Source organism: Stomoxys calcitrans, chromosome 3 (genome assembly GCF_963082655.1).
Source record: "Stomoxys calcitrans chromosome 3, idStoCalc2.1, whole genome shotgun sequence".
Classification (NCBI taxonomy): Eukaryota; Metazoa; Arthropoda; class Insecta; order Diptera; family Muscidae; genus Stomoxys; species Stomoxys calcitrans.
The window spans coordinates 124,975,057-125,001,474 of record NC_081554.1 but is presented as its reverse complement, the minus strand read 5'-3'; the positions used below and the strand labels follow the sequence as shown (position 1 = coordinate 125,001,474).

Below are 26,418 nucleotides of genomic sequence, written 5' to 3'. Positions count from 1 at the left end.
GGATTTTAATTTTATGCACTGGCCATTTCGTCCACGGTGCACTGGTAAAAAGCAAATTCATTAATTATTCATAAAGTTTTAATATCCTATAACACCGTACAGCTGTAGGGTACAGAATTGTTCAACAAATTGTAGAAGATGTTGCGGAATTTCGGCCGATGGTTTTCAGTTTGAACCACTGGGAAAATCAGCATATGTCAGGTTAGCATTATTGAAGGAATTACCATCAGTGGCCTCCTGATGTGTGCGATGTAGTTTTCATTGGTTTCGATGTATTTTTTTTCATTTTAGATAAATTTTACTGTGTCGTTATATTATCTGGCATTTTATTTTTCTCAGTGCAATATTAGATTAACATGACTTTTTAAGGACGGGCCATTGAAATCGCTTTAATGCAAAATTAGATTTATTAATTGACACTTTAATACAAATTAATTGATTAATTGATAATACACTTCAGCTGGTAAAACGAACATTTTATAAGGCGGCAAACGTGCTAAAAACTTTCGCTGTCACACTGGGTCGCGTGTTTCGAGGTTTGCTTTCTACCTCTTGTCGTTTTTATGTATTTTCATGTTGTGGCAAAACCGCTTTGTATGCATTTTTATTTTATTTTGTTTATATTTTTATTTTCATTTTGATGTTTTGTTTTATTTTTTATTCTAAGTTTGTATTGCTCCCAGGCAGGCAAGTGAGCATTCGTATCTTTCTCAGAACGCAATGAATCTTTAGTACGAACGGTCGCTAGGTATAAATCAGCGCAAGGCAACGACGCCGTAGAAGAAAAGTTTTCTGTGACCTAACAATCACTTGACACTGTCTGATAAATATCAAAAAAGAAACAAAACTAAAACCAAAACCAAAACAAACTGCAAAAAACATATCTTGAATAAATTCTAAATCTGTGTAATATTTGAAAACAAAAAATTAATCATAAAATTTTCACATAATGAAATTGAGTGACAAGAAATCAAACATCATCCGCACCGAATTCAATTGGAAGAATTTCGGCTTCTCCTACAACAACTTGGATGAATTCTATAGATCGCAGGTACAACAGGCCATCCATCATACACCAGATACTGATCTTTCTTAAGGCAACAAAATTGTGCAAACAAAATGTACCAAAATCAATGAGTAGAGAGCTCGAGAAAGCTTTTGAGTTGGATTTACATTTTGAATGTGTAGATATTTTGCAAAGAAGAGAAAATGTATGGAGATAACACAGATAATAAGTGAACCACGTTGAAAACATGAAGCTGACGTGAAATGCCCTAGCAAGAATGTGTGTTGAATGAATCACTGCAAAAAAACTTTTTTGGTTTTTTTGCATTAACCTTAGCAAACGCTTACTAAAAATACCTACCCAAGATCATTGAAGACAATCTACGTAAGAGTAAACAACTGTTTGCGATTGCTTTTTATTCTAAGGGAGGATGGTACATACGCGAATAATAATGCATGCAAAAATAATTTTTTTTTGTGTTTTTGAAAATAAGGTGTTTAAGCTGATAAAGACACGTTATTAGGCAGCAAAAAAAGAATTTACCTATAGATATTTTTCCCCCAAGGCAAAATTTAAATTTAAGCTTGGATGTGTTAAGTGGACATAATTTCTTGCTATGCCGGTGAGAAGTAAAATTTAGCCATGTTCGGTGAGGTCGAATCTTGGAAACCCAACCCATCTATAGGAGCCTGAGGGTAGTACATTTTCAATGAAAGGTTCTATAAAGACAAAATTTTAATGAAACATTCTCTTGATAGAAAATTTTAATGATATTTTCCTTTAGAGCAAAATATTTACAACATTCTCCCCAGACAAAATTTCAATGAAATTTTCTCTAAAGACGTCCCTCGAAATGATTTATAGACAAAATTTCAATGACATTGTTCCAGAAACAAAATTTCAAAAAAAAATATTCTAAGACAATTTTTTTTAACAAAATTTCGATAATATCATTTGTAGAGACAAAATTATATTTTTATTAAAAAATTTCAATGCAAATCGGGGAACCTTTTCTAAAACAAAATTTCAATGAAAGACAGAATTCTAATAAAGCATTTTCGGAATAAAAATTTCAATGAAAATATATCAGTGAGAAATTCTCTAAATAATACAAATTTGGCTCGAAATTAAAAATATATTAATTAATTGCAATAAAGGCTACCGTGGCGCAGAGTTTAGCGTGTCCACCTATGACGCCGAACGCCTGTGTTCAAATCTCGGCGTGAACATCAGAAAAATTTTTAGCGGTGGTTATACCCTTACTATTACTGGCTATATTTATGAGGTATCCTGCTATGTTAAAATTTCTCTACGAAGTGGTGTCGCTATGCGGAACACATAGCAAAAAATGGAGGCCCCTTATCATTGAGCTTATACTTTAATCGAGCTGCACTCATTGATATGAGAGAAGTATCCCCTGTTCCTAAGTAGAATGTTCATAAGCAATTTAGTAGGAGTAGTTATTCAATTGTCGAAGGACAAAATTTTGCCCAGGTCTGGGCCCCATCGAAATTATTTTTGGAAGAAACTTTTTTTAAAAACCAAATTGACCACCCAAATTTCATTTATTTTGCTTTTATTAATAAACCATCGCCCACCCTGGCGTTACATGGATAGATTTTTCAAGTTTAATTCCCAAAATGTTGACGAATTCGAAAACGTCTTAAATAGAGAAATGTTCTCAAACAGTTAAGATTTCTCTTACACCCAATTAGTCAAAAGAATTATCGAATCAAAATATATATCTGTTTGTTGTCAGCTCTAAATACTAAAAAGTAGCCCAAAAAAAAAAAAAATATATAAGCCAGCAATTCCGTACTGTTAACAAAATCTGCCATTGTTCTCCATTCCACGCCCTTAAGTCGGTTCAAGTTTGTTATTGCATCCCCACCTAAGTTCCAGTGTCTGCAAGCCTCGAGCAATGACAACGTCTCATCAGCTTCCCCAAATACCCTAAACACGCTGCCGCACCTATTTTCCATAAGTGCGTTCGTAGTCCTCTTAATGCAGGTCTACCCACAGAAGTATTGTCGCCCTACCGACCGTTCGATTCCACGCCCTTAACTCGGACTGCGTCGACCCGAAAGGCTTCGGGGTAACCAAGTTCATTGACGCCTTCACTTCCAAATCATCTGCTCTTTCATTCCGCCTTACTCAGCTATGGCCCGGCATGCGGATCGTGCCGTCCTCCGACAATGCAGATCGTGCCATCCTCAGAGAAGGCAATAATCTCCTTCTCCTTGTTCGTGATCTTACCATCCTGGGTTTTATTTCCTGATGGCAACTTTTCTGTCCGTAAAGATGTTCATTCCATGATCGCCCGGATCTTTACCTGCAGGACCGTATTATGGTCGAATAGTCGGAAATAGATCTCACTAACTCTCTGGGTTCAATGTAAACCCCTAGACCTACTCTGTCCTCTAGCTTTGATCCATCCGTGTACCATGAACTTCCAGATGAAAAACCAGAGTTCCGTCAATTCAAGACTGTGCCGCTGGCAGCATTGTCTTGCACTCGACCTCAAGTGTCGTCTCTGTATTCCGATCGGAAACATCTTCCATTCTTTACAGGTTTCCTATCGTCCCTTTGATTATACCGCGATGGTATGACTTACTCCTATCATTTATCCACTCTCCCATCGCTTTAAGCCACATAGCAGCAGTGCCTCATACTTAATCCGTATATCTATGGGTCGGATGTCTAGAATAGTGTCTAGTCCCCTAGTTTGAATGGATCTTTGAACCGGTCGTATTATCCTAACGTTGAACTTTTTCTCCATCTCAGTTCACCAAACTAGAGAGACTTTAGTAAGTTTTGGTCTAAAAACGCTCCTGCAGTGCCATTGAACTATCCTCGGATTCAGGTCCCACTTCGAGCTTGAAGCCCGTCTACATTCACGCAAAAGAATAAAACGTTTAAGAGAAACAAAATACTTTTATTACAAAGTTTTTCTTTAATTGTAACTATGTCACGTTTCGCTTCAACATATCAAACGTTTGCCAAAAACGTAGCATAATTGAATGTAATTAACTTTGTTTATCGTAAATCCTTTAGCAACTTTGCCTACGGTAAAGGTCCCTTTCTTTTGTTGTAAAACTAAAAACTTGTTAATGGCAAAAGTGTTTCGATAGTCGCAAACGATTATTAGTTTACCGGACCAATAATTATTATCTTGGGTCTCTCTTACTAGAGAGAGAAATGGGGTGAATATTTAAGCGTGCCCAGAGAATCAGACGGGGTCAATATTTAAGCGTATAGACGAGTGATGGGTAAAAAGTGATGAACGGATGGTAAACTCGGAAATTGATAACCAATGCAGATTATACCTTGCACAGTTGTTGGAAGTCATAGCAAAACGACATATGCAATTGGATAAGAGTTGCGTTCTCTAGAGGCTCAAGAAGTCAAATCGGTTAATATGGCGGCTATATCAGATTATGGACTGATTTAAAATATACTTGACACAATTGATGGAAGTCATACTAAAACGGTGTCTCTGGAAGTTCAATACCCAAGACCAGTTTATTTGGCAGCTATATCAAAACATGAACCGATTTAGCCCACTTGCAATCGCAACCAACCTACATTTATAAGAAGTATTTGTGCAAAATTTCAAGTGCTTAAATGTACACCTTCTAAAGTAAGCATGCTTTCGACAGACAGACCGACGGACGGACATGGGTAGGTCGACTTGAAATGTCATGACGATCAAGATTTTAAATACTTTATGGGGTCTCAGATGAATATTTCGAGGTTACATACGGATTGACGAAATTAGTATACCTTCATCCTACGGTGGAGGCTTTAATTAGAATAAACATAATCATGACTTTGAATTTATTGATAAGTAAATAAAAACTAGTTAAATCCCCGAATAACATTTAATATATGAAGAATGAATGGAATTGTCGTAGTATAAAACTTTAAATTTGTCACAAATTTTTGCAAGAATTTATCGCAAAAACATGTACGTATTCGTAAACCAAATCCAATATTTTTTAGAAAAGAAGTTTACTTGGCGAAAATTTCTCATATGTGAAACGAATTTTTTTTTTTCATGTAGTGTTTAACTTTTGTGAGCCTTATAAGTACGCTCCCAAATACGACACATCCAGTTCTGATTTCTGTCCAAGATTACTCTTAAGAATTTGACCTTGTCAGATATCAAAGTCGGTCTAATGAGGAAACGTGATGCGTCAAATTAGCCCACTTTCGTCTTCCACGTGTACAGGCAGATTGCTTTCTTCTCTCGGTTAACATTCAGACCCCTACGTCTATCCCAGTCGCACGCCATATCTAAGACCCATTTTGCATAGCTGATGTGGATCCCTTTCCTATAGAAGTATTATCACATCGTCTGCATAGCAGACGGGTTCCATTCTCAGTCAGCATCCTTAGTAGTTTGTTTAGGAGTGGCCATAAAATGCCTGTGGCGTTCCCTGTGCCACCTTCTTCCTTATATGTATGTCATGCGACCCACAATGTATCAGGTAGATACATTGTGGGTCGTTTCTTAGCTTATGGTTTATGATATTGAGCAATAGTTGAATGTAATTTTTACTTTTACTGTCCATCAAAAAAGGATTTTCGGTCCCTTTAAATGAAGTTCAAAGTCAAAGAATTGAATAGCCCAATCTTACTTTACAACTAAGATATCCGAAGAGAAAGATCTAATCGGCCTATATTGTTGGATATCATTACAGAATACAACGTGCAGAATTTCCCCCCAAAAAAACATTTTCGACAAGTGAATATATATTATCAAAAACGTTAGGAATTTATTTACAACAAAATTCTAAAAAAAAAATTTGTAATAAATTCATAAACAATTTGTGACGAATAGTTTGTTTAGATAATGCCATTTAATACTGATAAATACAACATGTTGTTATTAGGAATTCCATTTGGTTTTTTTTTTAACACTCATGCACACAAAAAAAATCATTAGCTTTCGACAAGTAAACTTTTATGAAAAACGTTGGATCTTTGTTTTGTAAAGCAGTTTTCTATGCGATGTAGAAATTATTGTTGCCTCCAGTCTGGCGACGGTTGGTGCGAGGTTTCTTATTCGTGTTATTGTGAGTACGAGTATTTTTTTCACTAAAAGAAAAATTTGAAAAATTGACACTCTCCCAGGATCGGCGAGAACCTCTCAATATTTATGGCTGTTAAAGCTGCAATATAAACATAGCTTTTCCCAATAAAAAAATAATCTTTTTTAGTTACACTCTCTTCCAATTGGAAGAGACATCTTGCATCTTTCTGATCGTCTCGCCAGGATTTGAACCCAGGCGTTTAGCGTCATAGGCGGACATGCTAACCTCTGCGCTATGGTGGCCTCCTAGAGCCCCTACAGGGAGCAGTTATTATGCGATTTTGCTAAAGTTTTGCACAACGACTTTTTCTATGATCTTTATCATAAATTATTTGATATAATTCCCATATAAACAGATCTCCCGATTTTATTTCTTGAGCCGCTATAGGGCACAATTCTTATCTTGGCTGAAATTTTGCACAATTAATTCCACATTCCAACAGCCAACCCAAGTATAGCACCAATCTGTTCATAACTTGTTATATCTCAAATAGCATACCAATTCTGATCTATTATCCTATGTTATATAGAGATATCGATAAAAGAAATTGACAAATGTGGCTGAACTTAGCACGCTTCTACTTGTTATATATATATATATATATATATATATATATATATATATATATATATATATATATATATATTTTATTATTTTTTTTTTTTTACTTTTAAAACGATTGTGCTTACTCAAATGGATAAAAAGAACTTAAACCAATTCGGCAGAATGAGAACATTTTGTTTGAACACTTCAAAGGTTTCTTTGGAATTTTCTAAACATTTCACACATTCCAACCCATCCCATATAAACAATGAAACGAAATGTTACGCAGTAAGAATAAAATTATTAATAAAATTCCCCAATAAAAAAGATTTGTTTTTCCCAAAGATACCCCATACGTATTATTTTTTCGCGTGTATGTAATCCAGCGTTGCTAAATTTTGTTTGTAATAATTCTGTTCAGTCATGATTGTTATTTTAAAACAAGTAAATGCGCGTTAAATTCGGTCGGGTCGAATCTTATATACCCTCCACCATGGATCGCATGTGACAAGTTCTTTGAATGACTTTTTCAAAAATACAATATAAGAGCTGTAAAAAGTTTTAGACCGATGTGGATCGTACTTGTCATGTCTGTTAGAAGTCATACAGAAATACCACCTGAAAAAATGTCAGGCAATCAAGTAGTATATACGCCTTCCAGAGGCTCAGTCGAATTGGGAGATCGGTTTATATTGCAGCTTTATCAAGTTATGAACCGATTTAGATCATACTTGGCACAGTTATTGAAAGTTAAAACAAAACGCTACACACAAAATTTCAGCCAAATCGGACATGAATTGCGCCCTCTAGAAGCTCAAGGAGTCAAATCGGGAATCGGTTTATATGGCAGCTATATCAGATTAAAGATTGATTTAGTCTATACTTGGCACATTCGTTGGAAGTCATACCAAAGCACAAGGTGTAAAGTTCAATTAAATCGGGTGCATAAAAATGCTTTTTAGTGGCTCAAGAAGTCTTATCTGAAGATCGGTTTAAATTGACGCTAAATCAGGTTATAGACCGATTTGAACCATATTAGGCACAGTTATTGGAAGCCATAACAAAGCAACAACGTGCAAAACTTTAGCCAAATCGGATAAGAATTGCGCCATCTAGAAGCTCAAGACGCCAAATCGGGAGCTTTGTTTATATGGCAGCTATATAAAAACATGGACCGATTTGGCCCACATACTATAACAACCAACCTACACTAATATGAAGTATTTGTGCAAAATTCCAATCGCCTAGCTTAACTCCTTTGGAAGTTAACGTGCTTTCGACCGACAGCCTGACAGACATATCATGACAATGACATCTAGGTATTACAAACAGAATGACAAATTTACCATACTCCATCCTATGGTGGAGGTTATAACTAGTCGGTTTATTTAAGGTTGATTGTACATATCTGTTTTATATCGGTTATGTAAATTTTTGCTTTATACATATAAGGTCCTTTTAGATTAACACAGACGTAATATCATAATTAAAAACTTGTACTGTAATTTATAAGACATAGTCTTGTTGTGCAAATTTCAAATCAAAAAGTGCAAATAAGAACCTGAATCAATGTTTTGTCTTAGATTTTACACGCAACAAATAATGTATTTCCTATAAACAAAATGTTGGTCAAACCAGGGCTGCGGAGTCGGAGTCGTTTAATTTTCCCTGCAGTCGGAGTCGAAAAAATTAAATAATGAATTCCATTTTTTTATTGTATTAAAAAAATGGAATTCATTTAAATTTAGTCTTCAGAAAAAATTTTTTTAAATCTTGTCTATAAAAAAATTTCATTAAAATTTTGTCAATCAAATTTTAGCTCTAGAACAAGTAAAAAGACGTTAAATTCGGCCGTAAACTTTGGATACCCAATACCACGGGTATGTATGTAAACCACTTTTCGTCATAATCCGGTGAAAAATTCATAATTTATGCTCCTTAGCAGCTATATCGAAATATGGTCCGATTTGGACCAAATTCGGCACGGACATTGTGTGGTCTAATAAGTACAAGCCATTGTTCAATTTTGTGGAACAAAATATTGGTATTTTTGGTAGCTATATCCAAATATAGATCTGAACCATATACGACACCGATATCGAAGAACCTAACACAAGTCACAGTGTCGAATTTCAGCGAAATTAACGGATTATAAATGCGAATTTTATGGGGCCAAGACTTTAAATCGAGAGATCGTCCAAAATGCAGCTATATGCAAATCTAAACCGATCTAAACCAAGTTGCAGAAAGATATCGACGGGCCTAACACAACTCACTGTCTCAAATTTCGGCGAAATTAGACAATAAATGCGCCTATTATGGGCCCAATACCTTGAATGGAGAGATCGTCCAAAATGCAGATATATGCAAATCTAAACCGATCTAAGCCAAATTGCAAATTTCACTGTGATCAGACAATAAATGCGCCTTTATGGGCTCAAGGCCTTAAATAGAGAGATCGGTCTATACTGCAGCTATATCCAAATCTTGACCGACCGGGGCCAAATTGAAGAAGGATGTCGAGTGGCGTAACATAACTCACTGTCCCAAATTTCAGCAAAATCGGATAATATATGTGGCTTTTACGGGCCTAAGACCTTAAATCGACTGATCGGTCTATATGGGGCTATATCAATATATAGTCCGATATAGCCCATCTTCGAGATTAACCTGCCTATGGACAAAGAAAGAATCTGTGCAAAGTTTCAGTTCAAGATCTCTATTTTTAAAGACTGTAGCGTGATTCCAACAGACATACGGACGGACATGGCTAAATCTTCTTAAATTTTTACGACGATCAAGGATATATATACTTTATAGGGTCGGAAAAGGATATTTCGATGTGTTGCAAACGGAATGGCAAAATGAGTATACCCCCATCCTTCGGTGGTGGGTATAAAAATGTCATTGAAATATTGTCTTAATAAAACAATTCATTGAAATTTTGTTTTTAGAAAAATTCATTGAAATTATGTCATCAGGAACAATTTCATTGTTTTAAAAAAATCTCTTTTAAATTCTGTTTTCATTGAGATTTCATTGCAGGATATTGTCCGGCTTAAGACCGATGTTTTATATTCAAAGAATAGTATAGCAAAAAAACATTTAAAAAGTAAGCAAAAAGTGTGTTGTTGCTAGAAGCATTTGACTGGTTTCCTTTATCGCGATTTAATTTTCAACCAAGAAAAACCATCAGAAGAAGATGTCAAGTAGATCATGGTGCTTAACAACTAATCCAACTTGAGTAAGTTGTAAAGCACACATCTGAATTTGAACAGGGCTCTTAAAGTCGACTTGTTTCATAAGCGCAAAGAAAACATATCAAATCTTACTTCCCTTATTCAAATCCAACTTATCCAACGATGCTAATAGCAACACACAAACATCTTTTGTAAAACTCTTTTTATTCCTCGCACGGCGATCGTCCAACGGTTGATTCTGTTTTCAGATAAAATTTGATTGAAGTTTTGCCTATAAAATAATTTTAGTTCAAATTTTTATCTTTAGAAAAAATTGATCACAATTTTGAGAATTGATTAAAAATTTGACTTTAGAAAAAATTTTATTGGAATTTAGTCTTTTGTAAAAATTTCACTGAAAGTTTTCCTTTAGAAAAATGTCAACAAAATTTAGTCTTTAATAACTGGCTTTGAAATTTTCCCCTTAAAAATGTTCTCGAAATTTTTTAGTTTAGAAAAAGTTGATTTAAAATGTTGTCTTTGAAAAAAAAATTGAGAATTGAAATTGAAAATTGATTGAAAAATTCTACATAAAAATTGCATTAAAATTTTGTCTTAGGAAAACACTTCATTGAAATTGTGTTAGTATTTGGAAAAAATTTCATTAAAATTTTATATTTGGAAGAAAATTCATTGAATTTTGTATCATAGGACACAAATTGTTCAATTACACTGTGCTACACCAAAATATTCAGGGCTTCTAATGTACCAATTTTGTTTTTTTGGAGTCCATGGAAACGAAAATACCTTTAATTTTTCTCGATCATATCGTTAAGTGACTTTATGACCCTAATTGTAGAGAAAAATAAGTTTTCGTAGATTGTCGGCTTAAAACGGGCATACACAAGGGATTTCTATGATTTTTACCTTCTTTTGAAGGTCACAAAAGTGTCTTTCATATAAGGTATTTTTCTTTTAAATAAACCAACAAGTTAATTTACGGTAAGTTAATGTGGCTGATATATGAAAAAAACGCACTAAAAATACAAAACAAGCAGTATATAGTATATTTACTACTGTGAAAAAGGAAATTAAATAGGCTTTCCAAAATGTGTAGTCGGTTAAAAAATATATGACTTATGCAATTTTTTGTGTTTTAACTTCTTGGTTTTTTATTTAAAAATATTTTGTATTTCTGTGTTTTTTATAAACTTCGCTGTAAGTATTGCTCTTCAGGGACCAGCAATAGTTAGAAAGCAAACTGATTTTATTTCTTCCTACATAACGTTTTTCAATTTTAATTACTTCCTGGTGACGTCTTTCACCTTGCTCATCACTCATTTGTGCAATTTTATCGACATTTTGCAACCTATTGCAAGGTAAGCCGACAACATGTTGCGTAGTTTTTTGTGAAAGTAATTCCATGCTCTTTTTTTTTTGTGTTTCATTTGTTGTATGTATTTGTCATTGTCATTGATTTAAAATTAAATTGCTTTTTATTAATGTTTTATATAATATAACATATGTTTGAACTTCTTTTAATTTTCCCCTCGTAATTCGTGGAAAACCCTGTTCAAAGTATTTGAATGTTGCTCCATTTTTATCAATTGCTTTCACGAATTGCTTTATTAAGCCCAATTTTACGTGCAACGGAGTTAAAATGATTTTTTTTCTGGATTGACTAAGGGGATATTAATGCTATTTTTTCACCAATTATAGCTGTTGAATGCAGTTTCCGGTCTCTTTGTATGTAATGTTTAGAAGAGTCTCGGCTGTCCTATTCACAAAAATAGCAAGAATACTTTAATTTACCACCTTGCAAGCCGTTAAAAATTCTTAGTAGTTTCAAATCAGCGACAATTACCGAAGGAAGCAACCCATCACTATGCAAAATCACCGCTTTCAGGCCTGTGCGCTGTATGCACACGTAGTGAAAGCCAATGATCAGGATCTTAGCGGTGGTTGAATAACAAGACGAACAGCAAACCAATGGTATATACCATTTTCCATATACTAAGGGACGATTCAAATATTCACACATACAATCCACATATACAACAAAAGCTGTTTGATAATAAGACTTTCTATTACTTCAATTTTCGCACCAAAATGTCTCTGATGTTTATTGTTTACTTACAGAAAAACCAAACCATAAAAAATTGTTTAATTCTTTTATAAGGATCATTCTGTTTTCTACTGAATGAAACATTCTCTTTACTGTACTCAAGCAGGTACAATGCTCATTAGTTAAATTTTTTTTGTATGCCAGAGCATGTTTTTTGTTGGTGGGGTTTCAAAAAAAGTTCATGTTTTCCATGCGTAAGTCCTTTATTTTAAGAAAATTCTAAATAAAGAAAAAAGTTAAAACACAAAAAATTGCAAAAGTCATCTATTTTTTTTATCGATTTTATTGTTATTATATTGGGTTGCCCAAAAAGTAATTTTTCATATGGTCGGCGTTGACAAATTATTTCACAGCTTGTGACTCTGTAATTGCATTCTTTCTTCTGTCAGTTATCAGCTGTTACTTTTAGCTTGCTTTAGAAAAAAGTGTAAAAAAAGTATATTTGATTAAAGTTCATTCTAAGATTTATTAAAAATGCATTTACTTTCTTTTAAAAAAACCGAAATTACTTTTTGGTCAACCCAATAGTTATATGAGGCTGAGGACAATGTTGTTTTGTGTTTTAAATGCATTTTTTCCATATTTCAGCCACTGTATGGCAACAAAGCCATAAAGCCGACTTAAAAGAAATATACCTCATTTGAAAAAACACCGTAGTCTACTCCTTCATACCTTTCATTTGGTACCCATATTGTCTACGGTTACAGTGGGTCCAAAATTCTCAAGATCACGTAAGATTCCCAGGTCCAATTTTTATTTTTTGTTTTTTCATATTCGTAATCAACTTAGTAATATCTTTCATTTGATGACCATATTGCCTAGGTTGGTTATCACACCCATTCTTTAATGGGGGATACAAAATATAGCATTTTTAAGTGCCCGAAGTCGACTCCGGAGACTAAGTTGGAGTCGAGTCAAAATTGCTCGATTGGATTTTGTTTATGATAAAAGTGAAAAATTTTGTCTACGATTACATTCATAGATGGCTTTATTTATTTATTGTTGATACACGAATAACGAATAGAAGTTTTTTGACTAAAAATTTTTCTCCTGTTTTAAATAAATTATATTGGTATTTGTAATTGTGATTGCTTTATTTATTAAAATTTATCATATATAAGTTTAGTTCTTCCGTCCGTCGAAATCACGACTGCGCACTTTGAGCCCAATGACCTGTTTCAGAGGCAGAAATTCATTTTTGAAACATTATTATCTCCAAAAAGTAAAGACAATTTTTTATGCCTGTGCGCCAAAAATTAAAACGTTTGGGACATTTTTACGACAAAAAATTAAAACTAGGCGTCAACTCGTTAATTATAAATCTAAATTCGGTCATATAAACTGATTTCACGATTTTACTTGTTGAGAAATTACAGGGCGGAACTATTATTCGAATTGGCTGACATTTTGCACAATTGCAATGACTTCATTCCTTTTAGTATTGACTGTTGCCTGACTTAGCATCACTCAATGAAAAAATTCTCACACTTTTACACTCTTTGCCAAAAAGAACGGGCACAAGAAAGTCTTATTTTCGTGAAACAAAGCATCTTTTCCAGTAAACATAACATTTTAAATTTCACAATTTCTGTTTGTTTCTCTTTCGAGACGAGCTCAATGATGAGAGATTTTCTTTGCAAGTGGAAAAGGTAAGCCAGAGATCGCAACACACCAACCACTATGGGATGCATTTCATCTTTAGTAAGAAGACTTTTCAACCATATTAGGTGTGATGGTCTCGAAAGAGAAACAAAATTTAATGATCATCGCCCTAAAAGGCAAAAAACTTGAAAATGAAAAAATTCGGATGAGACCGTCGGGATTGGAACCTGTGCATACAGAGCAACAGCGAGAGCCATCATACAACTTCCAACAGATGCACAGAATCATGTGTTAATAGCACAGAAAAAAATCTGGCATCACACGAAAATGCGTGCTAATAGACAGGGTTGTCGAGCGTGGTGAATGTGGTATTTGTATCATACCAACGCACGTCCTTTGAAGCCATCACACCTAATATTGTTGAAAAGTCTTCTAACCATAGTGGTTGGTATGTTGCGATCTCTGGCTTTCCTTTTCCATTTGAAAAGAAAATCTACTATCATTTAGTTAGTCTCCGTTCGGACTTGGCATTAAAAAGGAGGCCCTTTATCAGTGAGCTTAAGTTTTAATTGGACTGCACCCATTGATATAAGACAAATATCCCCTGTTCCTTAATGGAATGTTCATGGAAAATTTTAGTTGTTTTTTTTTGTTGTTTTTTGTTGTATTTCGAATTAATGAAGTATACATTAACTGTTTTCGGGCAGTTTTTATTTGTTCTATAAGTAAAGCCATTAAGCGTTCAACGATTAGCAATGCATATTATGTGACTGTAGTTTAAATTCCGTAAACGCTTAGAAGATGAACCAGTACATTAAAACTCTTGTTTAACGGGATTCGATATACTTTACTAAGAGAAATATGAAGTCACGTTAAATGTGGGTCATTGCCGTTTTTAAAATAAAGTGGATTCACAACTAGCATTTTAAAAAAATTCAACAAGTTAGACAAGCAAAGGGGTTCAATAATAATGACATTAATGGTTGGCATAAATTGTGAACGACTTTCCGTTTTAATGTATCATTTGGAAAGCTATCACACAACATTCATCCCATTAGTACTTGATTTGTTGTAGTTTTGCGTAGTATGTGCATAAAGTAATGTACAATCATTACAAAATGATACCCATTAAAAGGGTTATCCTGTTAATTTGGAAATTATTTGATGAAAATAAATACTAAATCCCTAGTTCTTAGATTTATTAAAAAATCAGAAATAAATAAAATGTTTTATTGATTTATCTTTAACTTTTAACTTTTCTGTATACGATGACGCCCCTATTTTTTTGGCTCTATTCATTGATTCGGAGCAATTTTACAAAAGTGGGATGTTGGTCAAAATGTTTTAGTATTGCATTGAGATTTTGATAGAAATGAAAAAGAATAATTTAAAATTTTGCTTCTTCGAATGTAAGCTAGGCAGAAACAAGGTAGTAAATTCCCTTATTATGCTATATCGGATTTCATCTTTCTATTGCACCTGATTTGTCTGATAAACAATAACCGTTATTGAACTGTTGACAATTGAGTCGACTTTCTCTTATAAAAGCTATATTTGTGTACTGGTGTTTTTATACCCTCCACCATAAGATGGGGGGTATACTAATTTCGTCATTCTGTTTGTAACTACTCGAAATATTCGTCTGAGACCCCATAAAGTATATATATTCTTGATCGTCGTGACATTTTATGTCGATCTAGCCATGTCCGTCCGTCTGTCCGTCCGTCTGTCTGTCGAAAGCACGCTAACTTCCGAAGGAATAAAGCTAGCCGCTTGAAATTTTGCACAAATACTTCTTATTAGTGTAGGTCGGTTGGTATTGTAAATGGGCCATATCGGTCCATGTTTTGATATAGCTGCCATATAAACCGATCTTGGGTCTTGACTTCTTGAGCCTCTAGAGTACGCAATTCTTATCCGATTGGAATGAAATTTTGCACGACGTGTTTTGTTATGATATCCAACAACTGTGGCAAGTATGGTTCAAATCAGTCCATAACCTGATATAGCTGCCATATAAACCGATCTTGGGTCTTGACTTCTTGAGCCTCTAGCGTGCGCAATTCTTATCCGATTGGAATGAAATTTTGCACGACGTGTTTTGTTATGATACCCAACAACTGTGCCAAGTATGGTTCAAATCGGTTCATCACCTTATATAGCTGTCATATAAACCGATCTTGGGTCTTGACTTCTTGAGCCTCTAGAGGGCGCAATTCTTATCCAATTTGAATGAATTTTGGCACGTAGTATTTTGTTATGATATCCAACAACTGTGTCAAATATGGTTCAAATCGGTTCATAACCTGATATAGCTGTCATATAAACCGATCTTGGGTCTTGACTTCTTGAGCCTCTAGAGTGTGCAATTCTTATCCGATTGGAATGAAATTTTGCACGACGTGTTTCGTTATTATATCCAACAACTGTGCCAAGTATGGTTCAAATCGGTCCATAACCTGATATAGCTGCCATATAAATCGGTCTGGGATCTTGACTTCTTAAGCCTCCAGAGGTCGCAATTATCATCCGATTTGCTTGAAATTTTGTACGACGGATTCTCTCATGACCATCTCGATCGATCTCTCTATTTTACTTCTTGAGCGCACAAAGAGCGCGATTCTTATTCGAATTGGCTAACATTTTACACAGGTCTCCAACATAAATATAATTTAATTGTGGTCCAAATCTGACAATATCTTAATATCGCTCTAATCGCAGAGCAAATCTTTTCTTATATCCTTTTTTTGCCTAAGAAGAGATGCCGGGAAAAGAACTCGACAAATGCGATCCATGGTGGAGGGTATAAAAGATTCGGCCCGGCCGAACTTAGCACGTTTTTACTTGTTTTTTCTCACGTTCTTGCTTATTGTGTGTATGTACATCTGAGAACATTTGTCGGTGTCAGTTTTATAATTAAGTCTGCCAAATTCGGGATTACTAGTGACAAAAGTTAAAAACACAACATGTTTGATTTGCTTACGATATTTCGTTTTTCCTTTTATTCCAACTTTCGGTTGCAAAAAAACAAAGCAAAATACGAAAAAATTTTCGAACAAATCCCCGAATCAAAATCGAAAAACACGAAAATGTTGCAACCCTCAATGCGAATTCAATTGGAATACATCAAACAGGTTGTGTCTTTAACGCGAGTTTTTTAATGGTATTGGGAAGACTAAGCAGAAAGCCACTATTCGTCTTTTGCACCCTCTTGGTTCGGGAACATCCATAATATGGAGCATTTCGTGAGTTAAACGTCGGTAGTAGTTACTCTCTTCTGCCAGATTCTCTACATTGTCAAAATTAGGTTTATGCCCAGTTCTTGGACAGTGGACCGCGAATGCAGTTTTTTGCTTTTTGGGATTATTAATGGCTTTTATATCCGATTTGTGTGATGACATTCTCGTCTTTAGTTTCGAACCTGTTGCGCCAACGTATGCCTTTTTGCATGTGTCTGATCCTTATCCGTTGCATTTTATCCCATTGATCACGTTGGATTTATCGTCTTTCATAATTTTAGACTTTGTCCGGCCAAATAGTTGGTTGTTTGTGTTGAGTGTTTTATGTTATATTGTAACTTTTTCCTTTTCGTAGAGGTCCGACTGCAGAAATATTTCCCATAACCTGGGATATAACTCACTGTTTTGTAGATCTTTGTTGTTTCACCATTGGGATTCCGTTTTTTCTTCTTTGCGCGTTTTGTTACGTTTTCTATGGTTTTTGGAGGAAAATCGTTGTTTTAAAATAGCCCGTGTCTTATCCTTGTGAAATTCCTTGTCGCTTGTTTCCAGCACCCTATTTATGATTGTCCTTGTTGGGTGCATTGAGTGGAAGTATTACTACTGCGTCCAAGTATGCAAGTTTTCTATCATGTTCCAATTCCTTTATGAATTTTATTTGCCTGTTGTATCAATTTAACGTTGCTAGCGTACTATCTATATGATCCCTTTTAAAAATTGCGAATATGTCGTAGACATATTTCGTCATAATTTTAGGCTTCAGGGTCATCTTGCTAATGCAAATATCCAATAATTCCTCCATTATTAAATCCGCTATAACCGGAGACGCTGTTGACCCCATCGGCATGCCCTTTGAATATATCTTAGGGTCATATTTGAAATACCGCGTGTCTTTAATGTAGAAGCTTAGAATATTGTCCAGCAGTTCCCATTTCCCTTCTATCACTTTTATGGCCAGCGAGATCGGTATGCTTGGAATAAGAATACCACATCTTATTACTTCTTCCTCCTCCACGGTCGTGTTGTATATTCTAGATTTGAAGTCCGTCGAGTCATTGACATTGTATGCAGAGTTTTTTATTGATGAATAAATAAATACTTTTTGAAAAAAAAAAAATAAAATAACGGTTATTTTTGTGGTCTGACCTCCAGATGACCATATTTATATATATATTTATATTTATTTATCCATCTTCGAGAAAACTTGCCACAGTGAGTTGTATTACGCCCGTGGATATCTGCTTTATAGACCGATCCCGATTTATGGTGATTACCTAAAAAAATTCATTTATTACAGGATTTCGATGAAATTTGGTGTAGTAAAATATAAATATTATACTCTCCGACATCAGTGCGAATTATATTCTAGATAGAACAATATTTGAATATGGCTGCTGTGTGCAATGCTGTGTGTGGCGAATAAACGTCTTGGGTTGCAAATATACTAATGCTTCAACCAATTTAGACGAAAACTGGATAAGTAATATACCCATGGTGTATAGTATCCAAAATTCGGCCCGAAATTAATTAATTTAATTAATTCTTGTTTACTTGTTTGATGAAAATTTTTAACAAATGTCCGGTACGAAGTTTAAAACAGGGACCGGAGATTTAAATTTACTTTTTTCAATTTTCTTCGTATACACATGACGATGTGATAGGGCAGGTCATGTACTAATTTTGTCATTCCATTTACGACATCAAGCAATTTTCAACTCCCATATTCGTCGTCTATATCGGACAATTTCCTTATAAAACGCCCATATAAACCAATCTCCCGATTGCCCTCTTTGAACACCTAGAGGTCCTATAGACCAAGTATGGTCTAAACCGGTCTATAACCTGATAAAACTCCCATATAATCCGACCTCCTGATTTTACTTCCTAAGCCACTAGAATACGCAATTATTATTCGATTAAGCTAAAATATTTCTACTAATGATTTGCTACATCGATGCAAAGTATGGTCTGCATACGTCCTTATTGCTCCCATATAAACGTTACTTCTTTAGCATATACCGGAAGCAATTCCTAAACAAATTTATAATTAACAACAAGTAAAAAACGGATTAAGTCCGGTCGTGCTAAATCCACCACCATGGATTTATTTATAATCCTATTTAATTATAACCCTATATAAATATCCACGTATAGTGCGATTCGGTTCATGTGTCGAGAAGCTTTTTACAAGTCTCAGTTTCAAATTTCTGGGAAATCAGGTTATAAATGAGGACTTTATGGCTTATGATCACAGATCCGCCCACTTGGCAGCTTTATGCAAATATGGTATGATATGGACCATGCGCGGTTCGGATACCAGATGGAACTCCATGTTCCAAAATTTATAGCAAAATATGGTCTGATCTGGAACAAATTTAGTTCGGCCAAATGGGAAATGTAGTCCAACGCACTGTTTTAAATTTCAGCGAAATAGGGAAATACGGTTTTTATGAGATTAAGACCATAATTCGGCATATCGAGCTATATGACAGCTATATCTAAATATAATCCGATCCGGGCCATGCTCAGTTCAGACAACAAAAGGCCTAGACCAAATCACTGTCTCAAATTTCAGCGAAATCGCGTAATAAATGAGGCTTTTATGGGTTTAAAACCCTAATTCAGTAAATCGTATATAGCAACTATATCCCAACATGTACCGACCTGGGTACATACTCGTTCCGTATGTCGATAGGCCAAATAAAACTTAATCTTCCAAATTTCAATAAAATCGGATGGTAAGTGCGCCTGTTATGGGCTTAAGATCCAAAATCGGTAGCTTGGTCTATATGGCAGCTATATCTTATTATGGGCCGACATGGGCCATATTCCGTTCAGTTATCAAGGGATCTAGTGCATCTCGCGGTGTCAAATTTCAGTGAAGTCGAACAATAAAAGCGGCTTTTCGAGTTTAAGACCCTAAACCAGGTCTATGACAGCTATATCTAAATATAGTTCGATTTTTCTCATTCAAAAACTTAAGCTACGTATGGACGAAATACGAAACTGTGCCAAACTGTAGCTCAATACGTGATAGCGTGATTACAATCGTCTTAGAATTTTACGATGATCCAGAACATACATATACTTGTCTTTGTGTGGTCAGGAACGGATATTTCGATGGGTTGCGACCTGAATAATTAAATGAATGTACCCCAAATCATTTGTACTTGTTTTGACTTTAAGACAAGAGCTTTTAAAATTGTTAGAAATTGGTTCTCTAATATGTTTTCGATAACGATTTTACAAAAGTTAACTCTTAAATTATTTTGTTAAAATTTAATAATTTTAAATTTTTGTTCCAATTCGCCAAAATAACCAGTTCGTAACGTATAGGAGCGGAGTGGATTTTGAAATTGGAAACCGCTCCGCAAATGTCTTTAACATTTTGTATCACCCAAATAAATGGATCAAAAGTTGTTGGGTTTAATCACTGAGGTCCACAGGGTCCTCATAGCTCAGATATGACAATTGAAGTGTTCGTGTATGGGTTAAATATGACTTTTAACATGAATATTGGGTATATCTACATTGTCTTTCAATGAATTCAAACGTTTTTTCTGCAAACATCTTGTTAAAGAAAAAAAAAAACTTGTATGTAAATGCGGCAGTCTGCAATCATCTATTCTACAATTCCCTGGGATATGTCTGTGGCCCGGCACATACAACAGGTGGATTATAAACTGTTAGGAATATTGTAGTTTCAATCGGTGCTATGAGGAATATTGGTACAGTACTTTTTATAAATTAGTGACTCAAGTGATGTGTAATTCACACTGATTGGAACGTCCGTCATTGTATAAAGGAGAATACGGTGTCTGTAGCAGTCAACCAAAGAAATGTTTCCGTAGCCTCGCAGCATTTGTTGGTGTTATAGTCACATTTGTATGTGGATGTATCGATCTTCGTCAACCTCCATAGATTAGCAGGCTCATTCCGGTCTATAGGACCGATCGCCGCGGAAACATTATGGTCATAGGTAGTTTTAGGCGCCAAAAACTCGCCTTGTTATATCGAGTATCACTGGCAATCAGTATTTAAGCAATTGCAGCTATTCCATGTATCGAGTATTCTACTCTCCCAAATCGATGGACACGCCTGGCAGCTTTCAGCTGAGCTTATCGCAATAACGATGAACACCATACAAGTCAGAGCTAAGAGTTCCAACACGCATAATACTCATAGTAGTGCCGGGCTCACAGCGTTTGCAGTTTGTTTAGATGTTCACAACGTGCAGAGGCATTATTTGTCGTCCTCAGTGCGGCCGTGATGCACTAACAAGCCATCCTTAGGATATAGCTCAGTAATGAACAGTTGATGGACTTTTGAAACGTGGTCCACCAGACAACAACAACACAACAAATATTTTGTGCTTTCAATAAATGGAACAATCTCTTCTCCCAAAGAGACAGATGCCATCGTGGGTAACTTGTACATTCAGCTGAGAAGAATAACTTGTTTCTAGATGGCCCACTAGATAGCCCACTTCCCTGTCGTATGTTGAGCTTCCTGAAATACATCTCATAGAGTGCCGGGAAACTGTATATTAATTGCTTTATTGCATACAGTGAATTAGCGTCAAAATCAAGAAATTCTTTTATGTAATGTTCTGATAATACAGCAAACATTTTCGGCTGTTTTTAGACAGAAAAATTAAAATGTCAAAAACTTCTAAATATGCTAAAGGTTTCCAACCTACAATACAATATCAAACTTTCTACAATTCAATAATTGTTTAGTGATTTCAAATAACAGCAGACAAAATATCTATTAAAGCCATATTTAAGCTTTTAAGCCAAAACCTAACGCCTAAAATAGCCAAAAAATCGATCGATCGTTCTGCTGTTTATGAATTTAAAGGGTTTCCTTTAAATTTCAAAAATGTTTAATATGAATACAGCAGACAATGTTTGCTGATATTAGCAAACTTTTTTTCTGGATGTAGAGTGGAAGAATTGAACAACTCGGACAGATTTAAAATTTACCAGAAGAATGACCCGAAGCACAAGGCGCATACAAGACACATGTGGTTATTACATAATTCCCCCGCGTTATGGAAACATCCCCACAATCCCCCAATATAAACGTAGTAGAGAACTTGTGGTCCTACCTGAAAAATAATTCGAAATCTCAGGAAATATCGAATCTCGAAGAATAATAAAAAAGCTATAGGCGGAATGAGAAAAATTGATCCTTCTTTTTGCAAGAGACCGTCGAAGACTGCTTTACAATGGGTACATAATAACTGATATTAATATTACATTCATTGCTACGCTTGTTGTAAATGAAACGCTTCTAAAATTTTGTTATATAGTTGAAGGCATTTGTTAAAATTGTTCGTTATTTAATTTGAAAATTACTTGATTTAAATAAAAAAATATAAATTATATAATGCAAAGCAAATTTTGCCCGTGAACATTCCACTAAGGAACAGGGGCAAACTTCTCACATATCAATGAGTGCAGTCCGATTCAAGTTGTAAGCTCAATGATAAGGGGCCTCCTTTTTATAGCCAAGTCCGAACGGCGTGCCGCAGTGCGACACCTCTTTCGAGAGAAGTTTTACATGGCATAGTACCTCACAAATGTTGCCAGAATTAGGAGGGGAAAACCACCGTTGAAAAGTTTTTCTGATGGACTCGCCAGGATTCGAACCCAGGCGTTCAGCGTCATAGGCGGACATGCTAACCTCTGCGCTACGGTGGCCTCCTAAATAAATTATGTAATACTAAGAGATAATTATAAAAACAATCTAATATAATAAAGTAAATCAAAGGTAAAATTAATTTCTTAAGTTATTATTTGCGAAGCTTGCATTATATATATAATATAACAGATATTTAAGTTCATTCACAAACATAAAGGCTTCAAAAAGAGCTTTGCTCCTTGTCATCGTACAAGTAAAAAATTAAGACAAATCGATAAATATGTCACTTGCTAAAAAATGCGTTAATAATAAGAACTCAGTGCGAAGGCTTTTTGAACTTCATTAATAGTAGATTCAATGTTGCCATATATCAGCAAATTTTGATAGTTGGCAGATTATTTGATTATAATCATACTTTACGTAGGTATTAAATGGAATATGAGATCAACACTTGTTGAAATAAGACAAAGACGACAAAAAATAGTGCCTTTTGTGTAAATTTTTAAGCCGAAAGTTTAGTTAAAACGTTTTTTTAGTTAAACTTTTCGATTTTCAACTGAGGCCTTCATCTGTGGCTATTGTGGTAAGACTATGGACTAAAACTGTTTGAGAAAGTCTGTTTAAAAATTGAATATCTGTCTAACCTAACCTAACCCTCATGTAAACCAAGCCTTGGATTTGGCTCAATGAGTGCTGTCCGATTCAAGTTTAAACTCAGTGATAAGGGGCCTCCTTTTTATAGCCGGGTCTGAACGCCGAGCCGCGGTGCTACACTTCGTTGGGGAGAAGTTTTTACATGGCAAATGTCGCCAGCATTAATAGGATTCGGTCAGCGTCGTAGGTGGACATGCTAACCTCTGCGCTACGGTGGCCTCCGGCTTCTTGAGTTTATGTCAAAGTAATTTGGAATTGTTAAGTACATATTGTTGGCTTAATGCTATCTTGTTTCGTATTAATTTAGCATGTCCTTTATGTACTGAACCTCCCCGTGTGTAATCGAACCCGTATAATTTTCTTGTTCAATCATTTGTCCCATTGATAGAACATTTGTCCCATTAGTCGAACGTAGAATAGCATGTTTTGAGCTGTTTTTCACCATTTGGTCTTTCTTGGCGTGTACCACCGTGATGTCCTTCAAAAGATACTTTTCTTTCAATACTTTTCATCAATGCAAACTGGTCCATACATTTTACAAAGAATCTTCCTTTCAATCACACCAAGCACTGCCTCTTTATTTCAAAACTTCAAGGCAATTTTCTCTAAAGATAAAACTTCAATGAACATTTTTTTAAACACAGAATTTTAATGACATATTTTAAAGGCAAATTTTTAAAAAATTTTTTTTTTTAACACAAAGTATTTATTAATTTTTTTTTTGATTTCAATGACATGTTTGTGAAAAAAATATTGAAAGATTCTTTAAAGACAATACATTAATAACTTCTTCTCTAAAAACAATATTTCGATTTAAGTTCCTCTAAAAAAATTTCCCAATTTTACTTCTTGAGCCCCAATGGGGCGAAAGTTTGCACAATAACTTCTGCTACGGTCTACAACATCCAAACCAGGTATGGCCCGAGTCGGTGTTTAATCTGATATAGCTTCAATATCATAGCAACTCTTAGCCGTTATCCTTTGCTTGCCTAAAAAGGGATACCGTACAAAGACCTTGACAAATGCAATCCATGGTGAAGAGTATATAGGATTCGGCACGGCCGAATTAATCACGCTTTTACTTGTTTAATTTAATTTAATAATCAATATTTCAATGGAATTCATTTTCATGACATGATATATCCAATGAGAATCAAAACACGATTTTCATAAGAAATATCGATACATTATTTAAATAAAATTCAAAAAGACAACGAAAAACAATAACAGTATAGTATAAAAATAACAAATTTTTATTTTTTTATTCTTAAAAAGTTTTTAGAATTATTTTTTTAAGTTTTTTTTAATACTTTGTCTGGAATCGGAGTCAAGATAATACTCTCTTTCTCGACAACCCATTTTTTTCCAATCGAAAAATTCTCAATATCTTTCTGCAACTATGAAATTTATAAAGATACTTTAAATTTTTTAATGAAAAATTGTGGTCCCTACTTAGCCCAGGAACTAACCCATCGGCGACGACATTTGGTCATAAAGTGTGAGCTTTGAATTGCTTCCAAATAAATATTAAGAGGTCGATTATATCTTCTAAAATCCTTTAGACTCTGCTTGTCTGTGTGGATATCTCAGTTTTATAGAAAGATGTGTGACAACCGTTCATTGTTGCCCGAACGTTGATATTTCAAGAAAATAGATTTTGATAAATTTTTACGAAAAGCCATCTATATTCTGTTCAAATGATGTCCTCGAATTCTTCTTGGAAATTCATTAAAGTCGATCAATGATCTTTTATCGATAACAAGTACAAAGGCGTTAAGTTCGGCCGGGCCGGACTTTGAATACACACCACCTCGGGTATATATGTAAACCACCTTTCGTCAAAATCCGGTGAATAATGCATACCTTATGCCCGTAGCAACTATATCGAAATATGTTCCGATTTAGACCACGGATGTCGAAAGGCCTAACATAAGTCACTGTGTCAAATTACAGTGAAATTGGATTAGAAATGCGTCTTTTATGGGGCCAAGACTTTAAATCGAGATATCGGTCTATATGGCAGCTATATCCAAGTTTTAGAAAAATGTCGAAGAGCCCAACACAACTCACTGACCCGAATTTCGGCAATAGGGTAGCTATATCCAAATCTGGACCGATCTGGACCAAATTGAAGAAGGATGTCAAAGGGCCCAATACAACTCACTGTCCTAAATTTCACCAAAATCGGATAATAAATGTGGCTTTTATGGGCCTTGAACCCTTAATCGACGGATCGGTCTATATGGGGGCTGTATCAAGATAGAGTCTCATATAACCTATCTTCGAACTTAACCTGCTTGTAGACAAAAAATGAATCTGTGCAACATTTCAGCTCAATATCAATAGACAGAATATATATATATATATATATATATATATATATATATATATATATATATATATATATATATATATATATATATATATATATATATAGATATTTCGATGTGTTACAAACGAAATGACAAAATGAATGTACCCCCATCCTTCGGTGGTGGGTATAAAAAGGATGGTGTATTGAAATTTCATCCAAAATACTCAATATACCCATATTTTGCATCATTTCTTCGTAAGTCCTAAATTTTGCAAATATTTGGTAAATCGGTTTCTTGCCAAAGTTGCCCGGTTTTTAACTAATGGGTTAATTCTAATCACAATTTGCGATAAATATCACTTTTATTTCATTGACATTTTTCCGTGGGGTTTGTCCTTTATTGGCAAAGTATTAAAAAAACTTATCGAAATTGTTTTGTTTTAGGAAAAATTCCATCAACATTTTGTGTACAAAGAAATATTGATCGAATTTTTGTCTTTATAGAAAACTTAATTCAAATTTGTTCTTTAGAAAATTTTTATCGAAATTTTGTTTGTAAGAAGAAAATTTAAAAATAATTAGTCAAATGTAAAGGAACGCTCCAGATCCCTGGGAAGAAGCATGCGTTTCGAAAGGGGTTTTGTTGTTTTGTTTTTCTATACGAAATAGAAACAAAAACAAAACCCATTGGTCTAAGCTGGACATAAATACTATAAGAAATGAAATAATGTTGTGACCAAATAAAATAGTGTGTCACTGTGCCTCAAACCACGGTCAAAGCTTACAGAACTAATTTCGTACGAAAACCAAACCTGTTTACTATTGAATAATAGATTTCGATCATAGGGCACTATGGGACCCCTATCTACTTAACTTTACTTTAATTGGCTATGACAGAATATTTGGTCCACTAGCCGAACGTAGAATAGCGTTCCAAGCGCCTCGATCTTCTACGCTAATTCTAAAATTTTTGACACCAAATTTCGAGGTGTCTCCCACAACTTGATCTTTCCA

General features: G+C 34.7%; 1 protein-coding gene across 1 annotated transcript in view; it reads left to right on the top strand.

The window, feature by feature from the left end:
* Positions 1–709: 709 nt before the first annotated feature.
* The window catches only part of LOC106083674 (protein rolling stone-like), a 61,411-nt gene continuing 35,702 nt past the window's right edge, over positions 710–26,418 (top strand). The window contains exon 1 of the mRNA XM_013246834.2: positions 710–1,051. Coding sequence (XP_013102288.1) covers positions 950–1,051 — 102 coding nt within the window. The 5' untranslated portion in view covers positions 710–949. The remainder of the gene's footprint in view (positions 1,052–26,418) is intronic.